The sequence below is a fragment of the Mesoplodon densirostris genome, chromosome 11 (assembly GCF_025265405.1).
Source record: "Mesoplodon densirostris isolate mMesDen1 chromosome 11, mMesDen1 primary haplotype, whole genome shotgun sequence".
NCBI classification, from domain to species: domain Eukaryota; kingdom Metazoa; phylum Chordata; class Mammalia; order Artiodactyla; family Ziphiidae; genus Mesoplodon; species Mesoplodon densirostris.
In genome coordinates, this window is record NC_082671.1 from 20,634,303 (window position 1) to 20,654,024 (window position 19,722).

The 19,722-nt window shown below is 37.1% G+C and overlaps 1 protein-coding gene across 1 annotated transcript in view; it reads right to left on the reverse strand.

The window, feature by feature from the left end:
- The window catches only part of SOX5 (SRY-box transcription factor 5), a 739,414-nt gene that overhangs the window by 14,103 nt on the left and 705,589 nt on the right, over positions 1-19,722 (reverse strand). Inside the window, exon 12 of the mRNA XM_060112407.1 lies at positions 13,496-13,641. Coding sequence (XP_059968390.1) covers positions 13,496-13,641 — 146 coding nt within the window. The remainder of the gene's footprint in view (positions 1-13,495; positions 13,642-19,722) is intronic.

Here is a 19,722-nt window from a genome sequence, read left to right on the forward strand (position 1 = left end):
AAAGAAACTGAGTTTATGGAAATAGAAAAATATGTTGATGGGCAGAGGTGATAATTTTTACCAAACTTATACTCTTAGTTCCAACTGGTTCTGATAAAGAGCACATCAGTCAAGAATTTTTACAGAAAAAGACCACCACATGCCGCCAGTCTAAGACCAGTGTTCTTGAACATAAATCCAGTATAGCGCTTATACTTTTCTGCCTTCTCAATACTATCCAAACACTGCCCTGAAACTTATGAATACCATAAGATTCATTCACCTTTCTCTCTTCTACTTTTTTCCTATTAGAAATAAAACAAACAAACAAACAAAAAACACACTTAAAGAAATTTTGGCCAAAATTCTGAACTGCTCTGAGGAACATCAGAGTACAGGGTGCAAACAGATTAATTACTACAAAGTAGTCAAAATGAAATAGTCCTGAGGATTTACAAATAAGGACCAAACAAGACGACCTGTATGCTTTCTATTGGATAAAAACTAGCTATTGGATAACAACTAGAATTCCTTTGGAAAGATGAGTCCTATCTGGCTAATCAAATCTTATACAACTCTGTAGGTTTACTAAGATCAAGAAGAAACTTAAGGTAAAATTTGTCTTAACTTGAAAATTTTTCTGATCCTATGTTGACTTGAAGAAACATTCAAGTGAATTGTATCTGATCTACAGAAGAAAAGAAAGTTTTAGACAATATAGTTTCTTGGGGTCAAATGAATAACTCTAAAACTCAACATTCAAATAACTATTATTAATGTGTTAATATTCACTTAGGGAATTTGGCAGCTGGTTTTGGGCTCTGTGGCTTATCCAATGACTTGCATAATGGAAAACAGCACGTGTATTGTTTGCACATGACACCAGACTATGGTGGGAATCAACAAGGAGAGCCAAGAAATATCTAAAGAGATGTGGGTAATTAGCTGATTAGAAGTGGTCAGTAAAGATCAGTGCTTTCTAAGCAAACAACGTTCTGAATGGCAAAAGGCTATAGAGATCAGTGGGAAAAGAACATATTTGAAAATAGAGAAAATATCCCATATAGAAAATAATGGCTTTGGGATCAGGAACATGACATTTTAACCAAACTCTGCCATATATATTAGCTATACTACTTTAGACAAATCAATTAACCTCCCTGAGTTTCAGAATCCTAATTTGTAAAATGGTGCTGTAATATATGACAGATTCTCATTAGTTTAAAAAATGAAAAAGATATGCTTTTAATATTAGGGGAGAAGTAAATAGGGGAAATGAAAAAGATAAAGATTCTTCTAAAATATAAGAATTACAGGAATAGTTATTTCAATATGAGTATTAAATATCCTGCTGTGGTTATGATCCTTTATTGTCTACAGTCAGAGTAGTGGACAAATATGCATTAACAAGGAGAATGTTTGTAACAACTCTAAAAGTTGTTGGAATTTTTTCTTTCCTCTTGTGCATCATCCCTGACAATGTATTTAATCTTTTTTATTTTCCATTTGATTCTCAGGCCTCATGGTTTACAGCCGTATAATATAAGTCTAGCACATATTTAAATTGAAAAGTTCTCCTATTCCATTACTTCAACTATATAGAAAACAACTAAAAATTCACTGTGTTTGTAAGGGCTCAAAGGCACATTGTTTGTCGATATTTCATGGAGCAGTCAAAACAAAAATACCACACAAACTGCACTCTAGAGGAAGTAGATATTTCCTTAGTTACCTAAGCCTAAACTGCATGAGTAGATGGTTCCTCTATTACTCCTTGAAATTGGGATTTATATAACTGACAAGCTTTGCTCACCATCAGACACACATACACAAAGAAAGAGATGGGCTGTGGATCAGCTATCATAATGGACATCCCTGAAATAAAGCTCACAAAGCTATAAAACTCATAAAAAGCACATGCATGAAATGACAGAATAGAGTGTGACTGTCAAATGTTGACTCAGTAACAGTTAAACCCCTTCTGGCTGACCTTTTTTATGATCTCCTTCTATACTAATGACACAGGAAGAAAAAAGAAACAAAAAAGGTTTTTAACCCTCCAATTATGTGACCCTCACAGACCACCAAAGAAGATGAAAGATTATTTATAATGTCATAACGATTTATCAGTTGGAGAATTTTTTCACCAGCTTAAGTAAAACATAAAAAACAATGCATGTTTCTCTTGGTTTCACCCTTGCTTATTGAGATGGCCATTTTCTAAAAAATAAGCATCCACCCACGTAATCTAACTGCACAAATGGGAAAGAAAGCTTTGTTGTAAAAGATTTACAATAAATTATGTACAAATACACACACACATACACACATACATTTCCCTCCAACACCAACAAAAATGCAATCTGAAGAAATCTTTTACTAATTTTATTCTGGTCAAATGTGAATTTCTCAGACACTTTGGTACTCTGAAATCTAGTATCCCTTAGGAATATTTTTCCATTCATTTTCTCCATCAGAGAATCATATGGATATATGAGCTAAGGGGTTGGAAAGGTCCATAAATGTCTTGTGGTTAAGTCAACTACAAAAAAAGCCTTATCTAATCCTGATTTTTTTCCCCTTCTAAATTCAGAGATACCCCTAGTGGAGAAAATAATAAATTAGAACCCATAATTTTGTTTCCACAATCTAATTTCCTTTTGTGAACTTTGGTAGCCAGCTTAATGAAATGTTTCTTGAAGTATAATTCTTGCTAAATTTCATAGAAACTTAGTTTCATCAGGCAATCTGGTCAAAGTGAACTCTATTGACAGATCAAGTTTTCTTAAGAAGTATTACGAAGCTGAAGATAGAATTGTTTTGAAGGAAACACAAAGCTTCTATGAATTCAAGTCTTAATCTGGATGAATACATTTCTAAGATAGTAAAATGACTTGTGGATAAAACTGATGAATCCCTATTTATGATTTTTAAAGAACTGATTTTAAAGTGGGAGAAATATTAGGAATTGTACATAAATAACTAATTCTGATTTTTCATGAATAAAGAGAGAATTTGTGGAACAATGACTTGAGCACTTAATGTATGTTCCAGAAAAGACAGAGCTGATTGTTATAGGATTAGTTAAGAGCACTTAGTACAGGATGTGATACAACAAGAAGCTAGTATGGATTCATTAAGCAAAACTATGTTGTAATAGTCTAGTTTCTTTTTCTACAAAAACTGGAATGCAGACCATGGCCATAAGGTTTTGGACTTAACTCAGCTTTGGGTTATGTTCCTATCAATATCCTTGTTGTCTTCATGGAGAAATTGCACAGGACTTTGCAAGAGAGAGTTGAAGAGGAGATCGACAATCTCTGTCTTTAAATATCTTAAGAATCTCCATGTTTAAAAAGAATCAAGACCTGTTATTTGTGAAAAAGAGAGGATTCGTCCATATGTAGTAAAGAGACAGAATACTGGCCAATGTTTGTAAGTTATCAAGTGAAAGATAACGAACCACTGAAGGAAGAGTTATATAAAAGAGTTGTCTCTCCATTGAGTGGGCTGTCTTAGGATGCAAAACATTTCACTTCCCTAGAGGTTTTCAAGTATTGGCCATATGACTACCTGCCTGGCAATTCAACATCAGATGATATGTTGAATTAAAGGCCCTTTACATTTTCTTTCAATTCTATGTTCCACTTGACTGGAGTTGCTCAAACAAAACAAAAATATTTTGACAAACGTATACAGCTATACATGTTTCTCTATCCATGATGATAGTTTCCTCAGAAGCTGTTAATTATGTTTCAAAATGTAAAGGTACTCCATTTATAATTGAGAATACTATAATCATTTTCTTAAATTCAAGGAAGATATTTCAAATTATGAAACAAAACCCAAAAAATATGATTACTGAAATACATTTTGTGAAGGGGCTGTCCAATAATACTCAGATTTACAGATTCTAAGTGCATTGTGAAACACGCAGTTATATGTCCAAATTCAACATGACTGCCATGGAGAGGAAGAAGTCATTGAGTGTGTGGGCCACTCAAAGGAATCCATAGGAAAGAAATCATTCACAAAGAGGGTACACATGAATAATATCATGGTAAAATATTGGTCCTTGCTTACTTGTCCCAGGGGTGCTTTTGGTCTGTACATGTGGAAGAGGGAAGGCAGGAGAGGAAAAAACTTAAGACCTGAGTTTCCAAGTGTCTGTATATGTGTTCAGCATTCAGCCAAAGTCTAAAAAAATGACTTAATTTCAAACCAGGGCAGATAGAGATACTGTGCACACCAAGTCAAATCAGAAGGCTTAATGTGAGAAAAATAGGAGGCCAACAAAGTAAAATAATAGAATTCACAACCTACACAGGGTGTCTGGTAGGTGGGAGGGCTGCACAGATGTAAACACAAAACTGGAATGTTGTCTGATGATAACTGTTCTATAAACAATGGGTCACTCAGTTAGTGAGCTACAGAAATGTATAGACCTTTTCTCTTTAATTTTTCCTTTTCATAGAATAAAAGCTATAAAACTGTACATATTCTTATAAATGCAGCCTCAGTAGCCAGTAGTTACCTCAGTTAAATAAATATAATTGGACTGTTTTAAAGAGAAATGGTTTGGTTCCAAAATGCTGGGTCTGACAAATAGAAAGAGGCACAGCAGGATTATAGTTCACTTTTCAATTACCCATGGTAGTTTTAGGGGAAAAATTTTAGAGTTGAATAGATATATAAAATCTCATTCTAATGAGCAGCTAAAACTTCACATGTTTTATGAGAGCTGCTAAGAGAAGTAAAATAAATAAGATGGAACATATTCTTTCTGTTTCCCGGCTCATTCTCTAATGAAGGGGGCTGGTGCGTGGTGAAGAAAGGAAGACCTAGAAAGGGAGCAGAAACAGGAAAAACAAAGAATTGGAAGAAAGATACACAAATGACGGAGATGTTGATTGATTAAAGGATTTTTGTGTGTGTGTGATGAATCCTCAAAAATGTACTAAATAATACACATGGCCAACGCTGGGGTACAATCGAATCAAACAGGCACTGAGTTACTTTCTTGAACATCTTCAGCATGGTCCATTAGAAAAGAGACTGAAATTTGAACAAGAGGACCTAGGTTTAAAAACTGATCTACCACTCGAATTCCTATAATAATATCATATCTCAAGGTTTTTATTTTTAAAACAAAGACTGAAATTTGAACAAGAGGACCTAGGTTTAAAAACTGATCTACCACTTGAGTTCCTATAATAATGTCATATCTCAAGGTTTTTATTTTTAAAACAAAGATATGAATACTTTTCTTCTTAAAATACTGTACAGAACTGAAATTTGATGGGAAAGCAGTTTGAAAAAGGTAAGATACAAACTAGATATCAATAGCTATTATTACTCCTATTTTTACTCCTATACTCATAAACAAGTGTTTCTCATTTGTAAAAGAGAAAAGGTATAAGTGGAAAGACTCAATGAGGCCCTTTGAAATAAATGTTAAATTCAGAATATTTTCCTCATAATTTAAAATCTATATTGTTAAAGTCACTTGCAATAAATGACAATAGAGAATACAATATATCTACTAAGTATGAGGATAATTGAAAAACAAATGGCTCTTTGATTAGTTCAGTGCCTTAATGTTTAAGTGTCTTGAAGACAGCTATTTGATCTTGGGGATGAGGAAGGGAGTGAGGGAGAAGGGAAGGAAAGATCATTCTTAGTAGACCAGGTTTTCAAAAATAACACTTCTGGTCCAACAACAAAAGTGATTCTTATTTTACTTACAGAAAATTTGAAAAAATCAGGAATGTGGGGACATGTAAATTTCCAACCCCATCACCTTGGCAAAATGATTGTTTATTCTTCTTCTAGTCTTTTATCTATGTACCATGGAAATGTACTTTAAAAATATCTAGATCATTCTCCATACGGTGTTTTCAAACTCGTTTTTTTTTTCAGGAATACTATTGTGAGCCTATCCTCATATCTTTAAATGAACAGACAATTTCAATCATCAGAGAGGCCTGTGGGTGTCTATCTGAAAGCCCAATTTGGCATGCCCTGTGTGTCTCATTTTATTGGACCATCCTGCACTAACCCCTCTACCAGAATGATGTAAAGAACACAAGACTCTCTGTTTGAAAACATGCACAGCTTTTCTAGGCTTGAAAATTAAACCATAAAAAGTTTACTGGAAAAAAAAAACCCTTTAAAAAGCTCCTTAAAAACTCACACCATAATTGCTCCCCACCAAGCGTGGGCACTTGCTAGCTGCAAGTAGTGGCACTGTGACAAATGTAGCAAAACTGAAAGCAGGCTATACTAAGAGAAAGAAAAAGTCTTCCACTGGCCATCTGTGAAAATAAGGCATGTGGCCATTAAATGCAGAGGCTGTAAATATACACAAACTCCATGAAGCAAATGGCAAAAAAGGACTAAACTTCAAGCTCAAACAAATCAAAATGTTTAATGCATAGTTACCACTGCTGGACGAAAACAGCTCTGATCTTTGCAGTCTGCAAACTCGGCATGTATTTCAATTAAATACCCCCAAAAAGAAAAGAAAGAAAAAGAAAGAAATGAAAAGACACAGAAGAAAACCATCTGGAACAAAAGGCTATAGACAGCCTATACTCAATTTCTAGAAACAAACAGCCCCTTTAACTTGCACCAGCCTGTCGAGAATGTCGATTGGAATTATCGAAAGGCTGACATATAGAGTGATGGATGGGTGATGACATAATACCTATTTGCCTTTTTGTCATGGTCTTTGAAAACTGGCTGCTCAGGGCTGATAATATTCACTAAGGGGTCTTCCTCTCCCCTCCTGTCCCATAAGAAGTGTTCCCTAGCTAAGACACTCAGTATTAAGAAGGTTTTATGAATGAAAAACAAAAGAAAAGAAAACCTGAGGATCAAATGCTAACTTGCACATAAAAATCTAGTGTAGATTTTCTAATAATCCGCTGTCTAGAAAGCAGTTCTCTATCCGTTTTACATACATATTTAGAGTAGAGAGACTCCAATAATAAAAAGGCAAATATTCAACTTCAGATTTTGTGTATCTTTTAATTAAAGTCACCAAATAAATAATTACATTAGAGATAAAAAATAATATCTACTCATTTTTATAAAGAGAAAATATTAACCATTTGTGTTATTTTAATTTGTTCCCAGGTAAATTCTAACCAGAAGATTTAAAAGTTTGGGGACATTTTTGTTTGACAAACACTCACTCACACACACACACACACACACCCAAGAAAAAGCTCCTGTTTTGTCCCACTGTTGCAATGATCTATCTCATTTCCTCCTGAACGATTTACCTAACATAACTTCCTCCTTCATGGAGTTTTTCCTCTTACCACTGAAATGTCTAGCTCTAATCTGACTTCTCTAATTCATTTTAGCTAAAGGCAACAACTACAAAAGCCACCCATAAATCATTAATTAATTGGAGTACCCGCCACTGAATACAAAGGCATGAGTTCCTTCATATTCACTTTTTCAAAGCAAACCTGTAGTTTACAATTCCTCACATGCCTTCTCCTTATCTAAGAGAAGGAGCATATGTTAGATAATGCTGAAGTAGATACACTGTGTCAGTTTCTGAAGAGTTAACACTGCTGGCCCCATCCATCAGATGGCCAGTGAAGCATCAGGGAAGAATGAGGGATGTAAAGTTATTACAGGGCTGCCATCTGATACACTCACTGCCATTTGTAACTAATGCTGGGACTGACACACTTTTTTTCATTATTAAACATCCACATTAAGTCAACATTGGTCACTGTCATTTCATGTTTGGCACTCTGTTAAAGGGAAAGAAAAGGGTTGACAATGGCAGAAAAGAGGAGGTTGTCATGGAAGAGTTTTCAAGTGCCAGAGTAATAAAATTAGCCTTTGTTTACAAGTCCATCTATACTGTATGTGGTACAACTTCTTATGAATATGACCGACACCAAAAAGAGAAACTGGTTTCATTACTGAGTAAATCATTATTTAAAATATACATATTATTCACCAAATTTTCATCTTATTCTATGGAAGTCTGCAAAGAATTTTCACTGAACCTCAGAAGGAAAAGTAAGACATTTTCCTAGCTATTCTTATTTGCAGGTATTGATGAATGCATAGCGTGTGCAGGTGTTTAGATTTCAGGTACACTGCAGGCAATTAATGTTTGATGAATAAGTTCTCTACCTTAAGAAATACATGCACATATTTGTATGTTTATTTTTGTGAGTGACATCTTTTTTATATATAAGAAGTAATACAGAAGTTGGCCTTAATATGTAGAAAGTATGTGGATGAACATACATTCATTGATTTAACCTGGCACCAAACAATGTTTTCTTGTACACATTCTTGAATGTAATTTAATTCTTTCTGAAACACAGACAAGGTATAAGGCCCTGAACATGCAACAGAGAAGAGCAAAAGTATAATGACATCAAATATAATCAAAACAAACCAGCTTTATGATGAGAATATTTGAGAGCTTTGGTATCATTTTTATAATGTAGCCATGGCTGACAATGGCCTTTTCCTACCCGGTAGCCCTTCTGGTCTTCCTTTTTGTCCCTGCCAATATAATCTTTGGTCTTAAGATATCCCTTAAATGTGAGGGTGATCTGGCTGCGACCTCTGTCACCCCATTGATCACCAGGGTTGATTGGCTGATCTAGCTGGCTCAACAGGTGTCTCCTTTCCTGCCCCATGGATCCATGTATATCCCTCCTGGAGCTGTAAGCTCAGTGGAAGAGGATGGCCTTCCCCAGTAGGGGAGGGCCCTTTTTCGGTCGAGGGTATATGAGAAGCTGTTCTCCCCTGCTAGACCCTCCAGACAAGCTCTCAAGGTCCATTTCCAGAAGAAAGTAGGCTAGTCAAGCTTCCAAGACTTGAGACACATCCAAATGAGGTGCTGCAGGTAGCGGTCTGCCTTTCTTAAAAAAAAAGATAATCCTTTGATCTCAAGAAGGATAGGATAAGGTCTCTAATTCAGTCCCAGAAAATAATTTGTGATCCATTTAAAGTGGTCTCTCTTCCTTGACCAGTAATTGTCATGAAGATGTGCAAATGACCCAGTTCTACCCAAAGGAGATGTTTATGGAAGTCGGCTTGAGGGGTGCAGTGAAATATGACTATGTGAGTGAAGACCGAACTTCAGCGAAGAGAAAATAACTTCTTTCTGAGTCTGCTGCCTTCATGGCATAGTTGTAGGTGCAGCAACTTTTTGTGGCTCTAAGGGAACAACCCAGATAATCAAGTGATTCCAACACTGACATCACTGAACTAATGAGCTAAGGCCACCAACCTCCTACTCCTGAACTTCATTGTAGGCTAAAAGCTAATCAGTATTTGTTGAAGCTACTGTATTTAGATATCCTGATACATGTCATGACAAACATTTCTAACAGGTATTACAGCATGGGCATTATCTTTCTAGGACAACTACATTGGGTAGTGAGGGAAGTGATCTGGGAAACTTCTGGTCTGTTCCTCATTGCAGTGCACTGCGTCTCTGGGTTGTTCCCTTAGAGTCACAAAATGTTGCTGCACCTACAACTATGCCATGAAGGCAGCAGACTCAGAAAAATGTTATTTTCTCTTCGCTGAAGTTCGGTCTTCACTCACATAGTCATATTTCACTGCACCCCTCAAGCTGACTTCCATAAACATCTCCTTTGGGTTTATTATTAGTGTTGCCTGGTAGGATCAGGACAAAAACTGAGGTTTTTATGCTTTCCTATCAGGTAATCTTATAAGGTCAGAACCTGAGTATGTAGCTGGTCAAAACCGTGCCATTTGCCATGTGGGCATTAAAGACACAAAGTAGGTAGTTTTTACAAAACAAATGTATGTATGAGGGTCTTCTTCTGATTCTTCCCACCTGAGAAGCTTACTTATTCACCTATAACACTAATCTGTAACAGAGCTGAGTGGTAAAATATAACATTATTTGAATATACAATCAGGCTATAATTAACCAGAGATGACAATTATAAATAACACTGCGTCCCAGAGTTTCCAAGAAACCTGACATGCGCAGTTCTTCGGTATGTTGAAACACTTCCAAGAAAAGTAAAGAAATGAAAAATCTTTTAGAAGTCTTCAATTAAAATGTGTTTCAGTACAAATGACTTTCATTATGTGTTTTGGTACATACGGCTGGAAAACATTTGTCCCTATCTTCACACCTCTAATTGTTTTCACTGCCCAATTACAGCTTTTCAGAATTAAGACATTCTAGTTGAGACAAGCATGTTGGTCATTTGAAATGTGAAGAAAAGTTAATGTGTATAAGGCTTGTGTACTCAAGAAAACAGATCTCTGCTACAGGTTTCCAATTATCTGGATCTTGGGTCCTGCTATCTCCTTTTAGACTGACGGAAGGCATCTGGCTGAATTACTTTTCCTTCCCCCTTTCCTTTCTCCCAGCTCCTTTCTGTCTTTCTCTCTCCTTCATCTTCCCCACTTCTTACATTTATTTCACATACTTTTAGGGTCTAGGAAGTTGGGAGCATTGTTTAAAGAGAGAAAAATTGTCGTCCTTTTGGGAGCGATAGTGCAAATTGTAAGAGGAATTTATACATACTGTGTTTCTGTCTTTCGTTAGGGACTGTGAAGCAAAATTTCAAACCAACTACTGATCTAATTACGCTTTGGCCATGGATAAAGTTGGGCGATTATAAAAATCTATTAAAACGGTAAGTATTAAAAAAAGATGAGGAAATATATCTAGTGATGCTGCTTTATGTGGAAAAACAAGCAGCTACCTTTGTCGAGTCAGGTATATAACTGATCTGACATGCTCAGTAGTATGGGGTCTTAATTCAGTTCCTATAGGAATTCACACACACAAATATGCCATGATTAACAAACTCATAATTTGATCTAAACTGTAAGCTCTATAAAGGCAGAGGACATATTTTCTTGTTCAATACAGTGCCTCAAGTACACAGCACCGTCCCTAATACACAGGGGTGCTAATGTTGAATAATGACTAATTAAAAGATTTAAATTGACATTATTTCATTCCCCTGAGTTGCAAGACATAGACTGATCATTAATTTGGTAGAAATGTCGGCTAAGCTATTTCAACAGGAAAAGGCAACCACGGTAATTCCTGATTCTAAGAAAGATTCAATCTCAAGTGTCAAGGGTAACACAGGGATGAACTAATTCGAATTCTCCTGCTGAAAAGGTTTACTTACGCATTACAAGAGTTTGCCAGACTATGACAATAATGGATTTTTACATTTTTATATTCTACAATTACAATGATACAATTTCATTTTTTAAGATTTTCACTTAAAATCCCATAAAAAGATAAGACTATAGTTGAAGATGTAACTCAACTGCATTGAAAGGGCATGGTGAAGAGATTTGGGGGCACAAACTTCTTGAGAATGGAGACATCTTAATTGGCCAACAGATTCTGGCAGGTATTACTTCAGAAATAGATTTTTTTAAAAAACAGTTACTCTAATTCTACAAAAGAGAAAGGAAAATTGAAAGGAGTAATTTTCAACAGAGGCAACTCTCACTCGTGCAACTCAAATAGGAGGTGTTAATCAGAGAAATAAAATGAAGTCTGATTGTGGAGGTGGAACAAGAAGTGGAAATAAGGTCCCTAACAATGGACAACTATGGAATAAAATGAATGCAGATGGTTCCACTCCTGTTACTTAATCAAAAGGCTGAGCAGAGTCACTGGAGCCTGCATGAAGTCATGTGTTAGAACAACAGCTGATCTGTATTAGAGAAGATTAACTCACAGTGCCATGGTGGAGGGCCCAGGATTATTTTATGTACTCCCATTGCCTTACAAGCCGTCAGCACAATTATTGCCCTCCGATGTGAATGACTGATCTGTAACCACAGCTAAACAGCATGCTGCTTAGGGGCCTAGGAGCTTCATGAAGATGAATTTCCATACCATCAAAGTGCTTTTAATGGGCTCCCTGATCCAACCACAAGGCCTGTTTTGTAAGTATATAGAACTCAGGATGAAGGCTTCCTGTCCAAAAGGATTTGGTCGGTTGTCACTTGACAATTCCCAGCCAGCACAGGGGAGGAGAGGGGGGGAGATAGGTAGAGTTGTCTCTGCTTTGGAGGATTAAAAAAAAAAAAAGGGGTACAGATGCTTGCTGAATGCAACCGACTGCTGTATCCACAGCTGAATTCAATGCGCTTAACAAATAATGGCAATTTAGCTATGCTTGCGAGGAATAACTTGAGTCACTTTGCATTAGCATCTGGCTGAGTGTTAAACTCATTTCTACATGGGGAGCAGAGAAAAGGAATTTCTGTTCAAGCATCCTTTCAAGAATGTTTAAATATTTGAATATAAATTCCTCTATGCTTGCTATCATTCCTTCTTAGAGCTGTCACTTTGCTTTTCCCCTTCCCTTCTGGTGCTTAGCTAGAAAATGTTTGTGCCCTTCGAGCTGCACCAGTGTTGCTCTTATGTTGTGAGACTGCAAGGGATGTACACTTGACCATGCTTTGCTCTCCCTTCCAGGAACAGAACAGAATTGAAATCATTTCTCCATCCTTTTGCCCCATGTTTGGACCACAGGAAAAGTACACAAGGTCACAAGGTCACACCTTCACTATGCAAATTGCCAGCTTCTTAGAGATTATATGTAAAATTCCATATAAAACCTGGGAAACCAGAAAGCTATCCAAATTAGCAATCTGTTCGTTCCGGATGATACTGTTTGACTCATAACCTTCCCATGATGATTAACTTTCAAGTTATTACTAAGTAGCTGATCATTTTTTTTCTCTTATCTACTGTATCTATTTAGCTACAGGACTTTGAGAAAAGGGGATTCAGTAACTTTAAAATTTCCATTAAAAATACCAAATGTGACCAAAAGAAGTATATCCCTCCAAGCATTCTATAATAACATAATATTTTTCGAATAAAATACAATGTAGCTTAGACAAAATGTTTGAAATTATTATAGCTCAGATAAATCCAGAAGTTTCACTGAACTTAAGCATAATAATAGGTATAATAATAATGTCCACATTTTAAGCAGCAAACTTTGTTTTATGAGCAAGTCAAAATTTCCAATCGTGCAGGCACCTAAAACTTGACAGTGCTTTACACTGGAAACATTATGACAAGCTCAGGATCTTAGATGCTGAGACTACAAGCGTGGGTATCATCCAAGCTTATGCTGATTAAAGAAGATTCGGCATTTTCAAATCCAGCTCACCCCCAAATACGAGTTGAGCATCTCTGTAAAGCAAAACTTTCACTGAGACTCAGGTATTTCAAATGCCACTTCATTTTAATACAAAGTGATGGCAGAAACGGGGATATTAATTGTCAATGAGATTCAGGTGGATAGCAGAGACATAATGCTTTTCATTTCCAGATGGTTTTGATTAGGGTGGGCATGAAGAGTTCTGCACTGATGGAGGGAAAAAGGGGGGGAGAACCATCATTCCAAGGATGGGGAGAAGAGAAAAAGATAAAGAAGAAAAACAGTCAGGCAATTTAAGTATTTTTGGAAAGTCGGTTATTTTAGGAACTAACCTTTTCTGCTCGGCAGTTATTGAGACCTAGACTATTCACAACAGCCACCTTCCCATCAAGCACCTGTTGTTCCCGCCGAAGTTGCTCCTTCATCTGCCGGGCTTCTTGGATTGCCTTGGTGACAGCATCATGGTCATTTAAATAACCTGAAGATGTAACAGAACGAAGGATATGTTTTGTACAAGTGCATGGATAGGTTAACCTTTCACCATAAAAATCACTTCTTTCTTTGGGAATGGCTAGTGTCTGGCATGTACTAATTTCTCAATGGAATCAGTCTAAAATGAATGAATGAATAATTGACGATGACTGATTCACACAGTTACATCAACATGGTGCCAAACCTTTGTTATCAAAATGTAATATTTAAGTGAAATGCAGCTGTTCCCACATGTTTGAAAAGAAGTTTAAAATATAATGTTTAGATAAACTTTTTTAGTTATCTGAAGATTTTGTAGGGCAAGAATACAACCTCTCTTTGGTGTTTTTCCTATAAGGATCATTTGAATGTTACCATAGGATACAGGTATTGATAATTATTACTATTAATTACTGACACTCTCATAGTATTAGAAAGGCCAATGTAGAGTTTGAGTATGGCACTATTAGGTTTGTTACATATAGAAGGAACAAATCATTGTTAACTCACTGAAAGAAGAGCATTTCCCCCCTGCATCCAACCATGGTGAAATAAACCACAGTTGGCAATGCCTTGTTACAGATACAAACTTGCAATAGTTTAGAGGCTAAATTTCAAGCACAGGATGTAACCAAGCACCTGTAATTGCTGAATAATAAATTGTGGCTACTGGGTAACTATAATCACACTTAATTCACACTCTTAATAGGATGGTCAAGTGACCAACTTGTGCCGCAACTCCACAATCCAGAGTTAGGTGGGGAAAAAAAAAAAAAAGAAAGCGGAAATATTTCTTTTAAAGAATAACAGGTGTAAGGAGAAAGGCTAATTTTAACTCTGGTCATTTATTTATTTGACGCACATTATGCTGATAATCTGCATGATTTTAGGGTAGGAGAGCGATGGGAAGGGATTGTTTTGCAAATATTGAAAGGAAAGCTAATATATCATCTTTCACTCTCCCTATCTTTTAACTAGGGCATAAAATGGCATAAACTGAATCTATAATATGAAATTGCCCAGAAAAGGGACTTGTTTGTGACATGAGGCTAAATCTAACCAGATCCATTGGTGAATTGTGACAGATGGAGGGACTGTGAGACAGAAGGCAGGCACTAATCACACATAAAATGACCGGCTTGCCTCAACATGTTCCATGGATTCCAGCAAACTTTACACCCTAATCCATTTTTAGAACAAAAAACATCTGGGCCATAAATCCTCTAATCTGCCAAAACACGCTATTAAATCCCATGATTTGTTGAAAAACACTAAGATTAAAGAAAGGAAATATAAAATGGCTAACTGCCGTGTTAGGAGAGTGTTATTAATACTCTTTCTTTGTCTCAATTATGAATGTTCTGGTACTAAAGAGCCTTGTCTAATCATGTCAGATTACACGACCTCGTCATATTGCTAGACTCTTCTATCTGATCTGCCAATTGCCAAAAAACCTAGAATACTTTCTTGCTGCTTAAACATTTCTATTGAAGAAGCTGATGTCAGATTAGCTCAGTGCTTCAGAGCTGGAAGGCTTCTCAATGATCCGTGTCCTTCCCCCCTTACTATGCACAGACTGATCATCCTCCTCTGATCTCCTTAAGGCAGAAAGAGAAGTTCCAGGGCCGGCGATGGAAAAGGGAGCCTTCAGAGCTACTATATATTTTGCTTTTCTGAGCTAAGTTCATTGGAATGTATTCAAAAGAACAAAACAACCTTGCTCATTATACATACAATATGAATCATAAACAACTATTTAGATCTAGGTCAGCCCTTTAGGGTTAATATGTACTTAGAATTACGGTCGTTTTTACCCTTATATTATCCTCAACATCTGGGCTTGGTTCTCCTGCACAACCTTCTTAATATATTATTCTTCAACTCATTCTGTTCACGAACACTACCACTCTGGAAAGAAATGCAGCTCTTAAATGACCGGGATGGTCTTGGTATGTGTTCGTTTAGTAAAAGATCTTAAGAGGATCAGCCTGCTTTTCCTATCCTCTAACCCTGTTTATGTACAACCTGGTTCCATGTGTTTTTGTAGTCTATTTAGCTTCTCCAGAGCACAAATACATTTGAAATGATTTGGCACATGACACTGAATAAAAGTATGAATTCTTTATGCTTTTTAGGCACTGCCAAGATAACACTGTGTAGGAAAAATCATTAATATAGATGCAGAAAGGATGCATCTATTACTACGAGCATGAATAACTGACAGACATACATATGTTCTGTAATGGCTATTTCCAATGTGAGATGTGTGTTTGTGTGCAGGTGGATATAGGTGCTCACTTTAAAAGAAACATTCTTGCTTTCAGAGACTTGAATTTTAGTTAAAATGCTATATGAAATTCTAACATTGGATCTGCTGTGTTAAATCATAAAGCCGTTTACATATCATAGAGTTGAATCATAACAGGATTGTTTGCTGGTTCTTTACATTTTGTTCTCATCACAGTCACCAACTTCCCAGTTATGCTGATTCCCTCTCTCAGTAAATGGCCTCACCTCCAATTCTGGAAAGACCAATATGGCTGAACTCTCACCTTCCTGCCCCACCCTGACTCCTACTCCAGGCTAGCTTCAACTCGATCTCCACGTATGCCCACTGCCACCTCCTGTTTCAATGAAAATGGCACCGCTACTTTCATTCAAGGCAAATCCCCCAAACTCATGCTCTAGATTGCTATACCTCTCTACTGGTTATTCTCTTTCACGTTTACATCATCCACTTGAACTTCTCTACTATCGTTACCACCTCAACTTGTAAGTACTTAAGATTCTCCTCCTGAAACAAGCAAATAAAGTCTCTTAACTTTGTGTTGCCCTCTCGTTCCAATCCTGTTTCTTTACCTTCCAAGCCAAGCTTCTCGAAGATTCGTATCACACTCTCCCATTCCTTCCTCACTCTCCCATTCCTGCTACAGTCTTGTTTCCACTCCCCTTGTTCTTTCAAATGCCAAACCCAAGGGACACTCCAGTCCTGGCAGAAACAGCACTGACAATCCCTTTGTTACTGACACTCCTTCCTTTCGTGTTTCTCATCATAGCACTGGATCCTCCTCTCTGACTTCTCCATCTTCATATCCTTGCCTGGGATCTTACTTCATTTGCTCCTTAGATTTGGTCCAAGGTTTCCATCACCAGAAAATAATTTGTGCTTTGGAGTTGGATAAGCCTGAATGAAAATCCTAACATTGCTACTTACTAGCTATATAAATTGTACATATTGTTTTACCTTTCTAAATCTCACTGGTCTTATTGGTTAAATGGAATAACCTCACTAGATAAACGTGACATTGCAAAGATTAAGTGAGTTAATATAGTCTCAGCGTAATAAATGGTCCATGAAAGTTATTCAGTAACTGTCAGTTTACAAAATGGCATACTGAAATAGGTAGAATTTGGGCATTGGATTCAGATGGATCCACGTTTCTGCTTCTTAGGAAGTGTGATATTTGCCACATTATAACACTGAATTTCACTGAGTTTCCATTTCTTTCAACTGTAAAATGAACATAAGGTTGATGGAAGAATTAAATGAAATAACACACGTGAAGGAGTAGATAACACTTGGTACACCTGAGGAGGCAGTAAAAAATGTTAATTCTTTTCTCTTTTTTCCTCTTTCGTTTTCCCTATATACTCATCCTCAGCCGTCTTGTTGCACGGCTTTGACCATTATGATAAAATCTGTGAGGGGATATCGTTTCTTATTGGCACAGAGTTTCAGTGAAATGGGAGTCACCTATTAGAGTTCAAAGGACCCCAAATGATCACTTGCTACATTTTATTCTGCCTTCATTATATACTCAGGCGGCAAGTACATCTTAGGATCAGAAGGAAGTGTTTAGGAGAGGTTGGGTGAGCTTCTTAGAGGGAAAATGGGAGGGCAAAGGCCAATATGGCTTCCACTTAGTGCCTCAAATGAGATTTGGGAAATGCAGGTTAGGAATCATTCATGTAAGAAATGTATGAGAGTCTGTGACTGTGTTAAATTTACCACAATTTGATTTTTTTTTTATACCTTGGTGTTTCTTCTTAACCAGAACCAACAAAATTCTCAAAACTAAAATGGTCCCTGTTATATATTTTCAGGGGCAGAAAAAGAGGGACAAACTGGAAAGTCCAATCTTAGAGGGGATAAAATCTAAAAAGAGTGAGTAAATGGCTGCTCCACAAGGGAAGAGCCTGTTAAAAGGTAGAAGGAAAAACAGTAATCTACTTGGAATGGGTTGAATTGTGTCTCTCAAAAAGATATGTCTGTGCCCTAACCCCTGGTATCTGTGAATGTGTCCTTATTTGGAAACCAAGTCGTTGCAGATGTTTAAATCAAGGATCTTGAAATGAGATCACGCTGGATTTACAGTGGGCCTTAAATTCAATGATTCGTGTTCTTCTAAGAGAAAGGAGATTTGACACATAGACAGAGGGGAGAAGGCTACGTGAGCATGGAGGCAGACACTGGAGTTGTAAGCCAAGGAACACCAAGGATTGCCAGTAGCCTCTAGGAGCTGGGAGAGAGGAATGGAACAGATTCTCCCTCAGAGCCTCCAGAAGGAACTAACCCTGCTGACACTCTGACTCTGGATTTCTTTCTAGCTTCCAAATAGTAACAGAATAAATTTGCTTTAAGTGACCCAGTTTATAGTAATTTGTTGTGGCGGCCTTCCAAACCAACATACGGCAATTGGTCTTAAGGATGCTTCTAACACTCAAGGGGTGATCCCAAGGACTGTAGAATACCTACCGCTTGCCTCAAACCCTTTCTGATTTCCAGGTACACATATCAATCAAGCTTCTCTACTTGAATGTCCCATGCAGCATGGCTAGCACAGAATTCATCATCTTCCTACCGCCTCAATCTGTTCTTTCTACATTCCATATTCCCTTTCCAGTTGCCCATCCAGTCACTTGGGAGCCATCTAAGATACCTCCTTCACCCTATGTACAAAAGACAACCAAGCTCTGGAGTTATGCCTCCTCCTCAGCTCTGAGATGTGCTTTTTCTCGATCCCCACTGGCCCCTGCTTTCGCTAAAGCCACCTCGTATCTCACTTGGGCTAATGCCTTCACCTCTTAACTCGTTTCCCTATCTTTAAGCTCTTACAACCCTTGAATATATCTCCTACTCTTCTTCCAGGTAAAGCATTCCGAAATATTCCAAAAAAGGGAATCTGAATCATGTCACTTTACCTGATTAAAAACCCATCTCTTACTACCCTAGTGCTTAAAGGAGCATTTCATAAGTTGATGATCTGTATATTCTGTGAAAAAATAATTCCATGTTCAAAAAAGTGTGGGAAACACTAAATTAAAGTTAAAAAGGTTTCTTCATTGCATGTATTCTCAAAATCTTGAATATGTTAATGTGCACTGTGAATCTTCCAGAGATAACAACAGTATGTAGCGTTTCCCAAATATCCTGGAACAAGAAACTCTTTAATGTTCCCCCAAAAACATCATTCTGGGATAAATTCCAAACACTTTAAAATGGCCTAAAAGTCTCATGATATCAACCCTGCTTATCCTTCCTGCATCATTTCCTGCTGGTCTCTCAAGACCTCTGTGCTTAAGCTTCACAGAACTATTTCCTGTTCCAGGGACAGGCCCTCCTCCTCCTCACCCCTCCTCTGTCTCCCAAGCTTTTCTCTTATAGTGAAATAGTGGCTTTCTGGTGTGTTTGGGAATTTACTCAAGTGTCACCCCTTCTGTAAGGGCCTTCCTGACATGACCTAGACATGCTCCTTGGCAACCTTCGTACTTCCCATCTCCATGCTCCTGTAAAAACCTGGAGATGCTTTTACTGTCACATTGTCTTTTGTTTTCCTAAATTTATCTTTCACACCAATCTACGAGTTATTTGAGGGCATTTTTTTTTTCTTTCAGTCTTTTATTCCTTTGGCCCGTGGTAAGGTCTGTTGAAGGAATAAATGCATATTTCTAAGTTGAAAGTAGCTACCTTTATAATTCCAAGTTCACTGATTATCTATGTCATCATATCAATGGAAGCCTGAACCATATGACACAGATTTCTTAAAATTCATGGATTTAAAGGATGCTATCAGGGTAATACAAATTC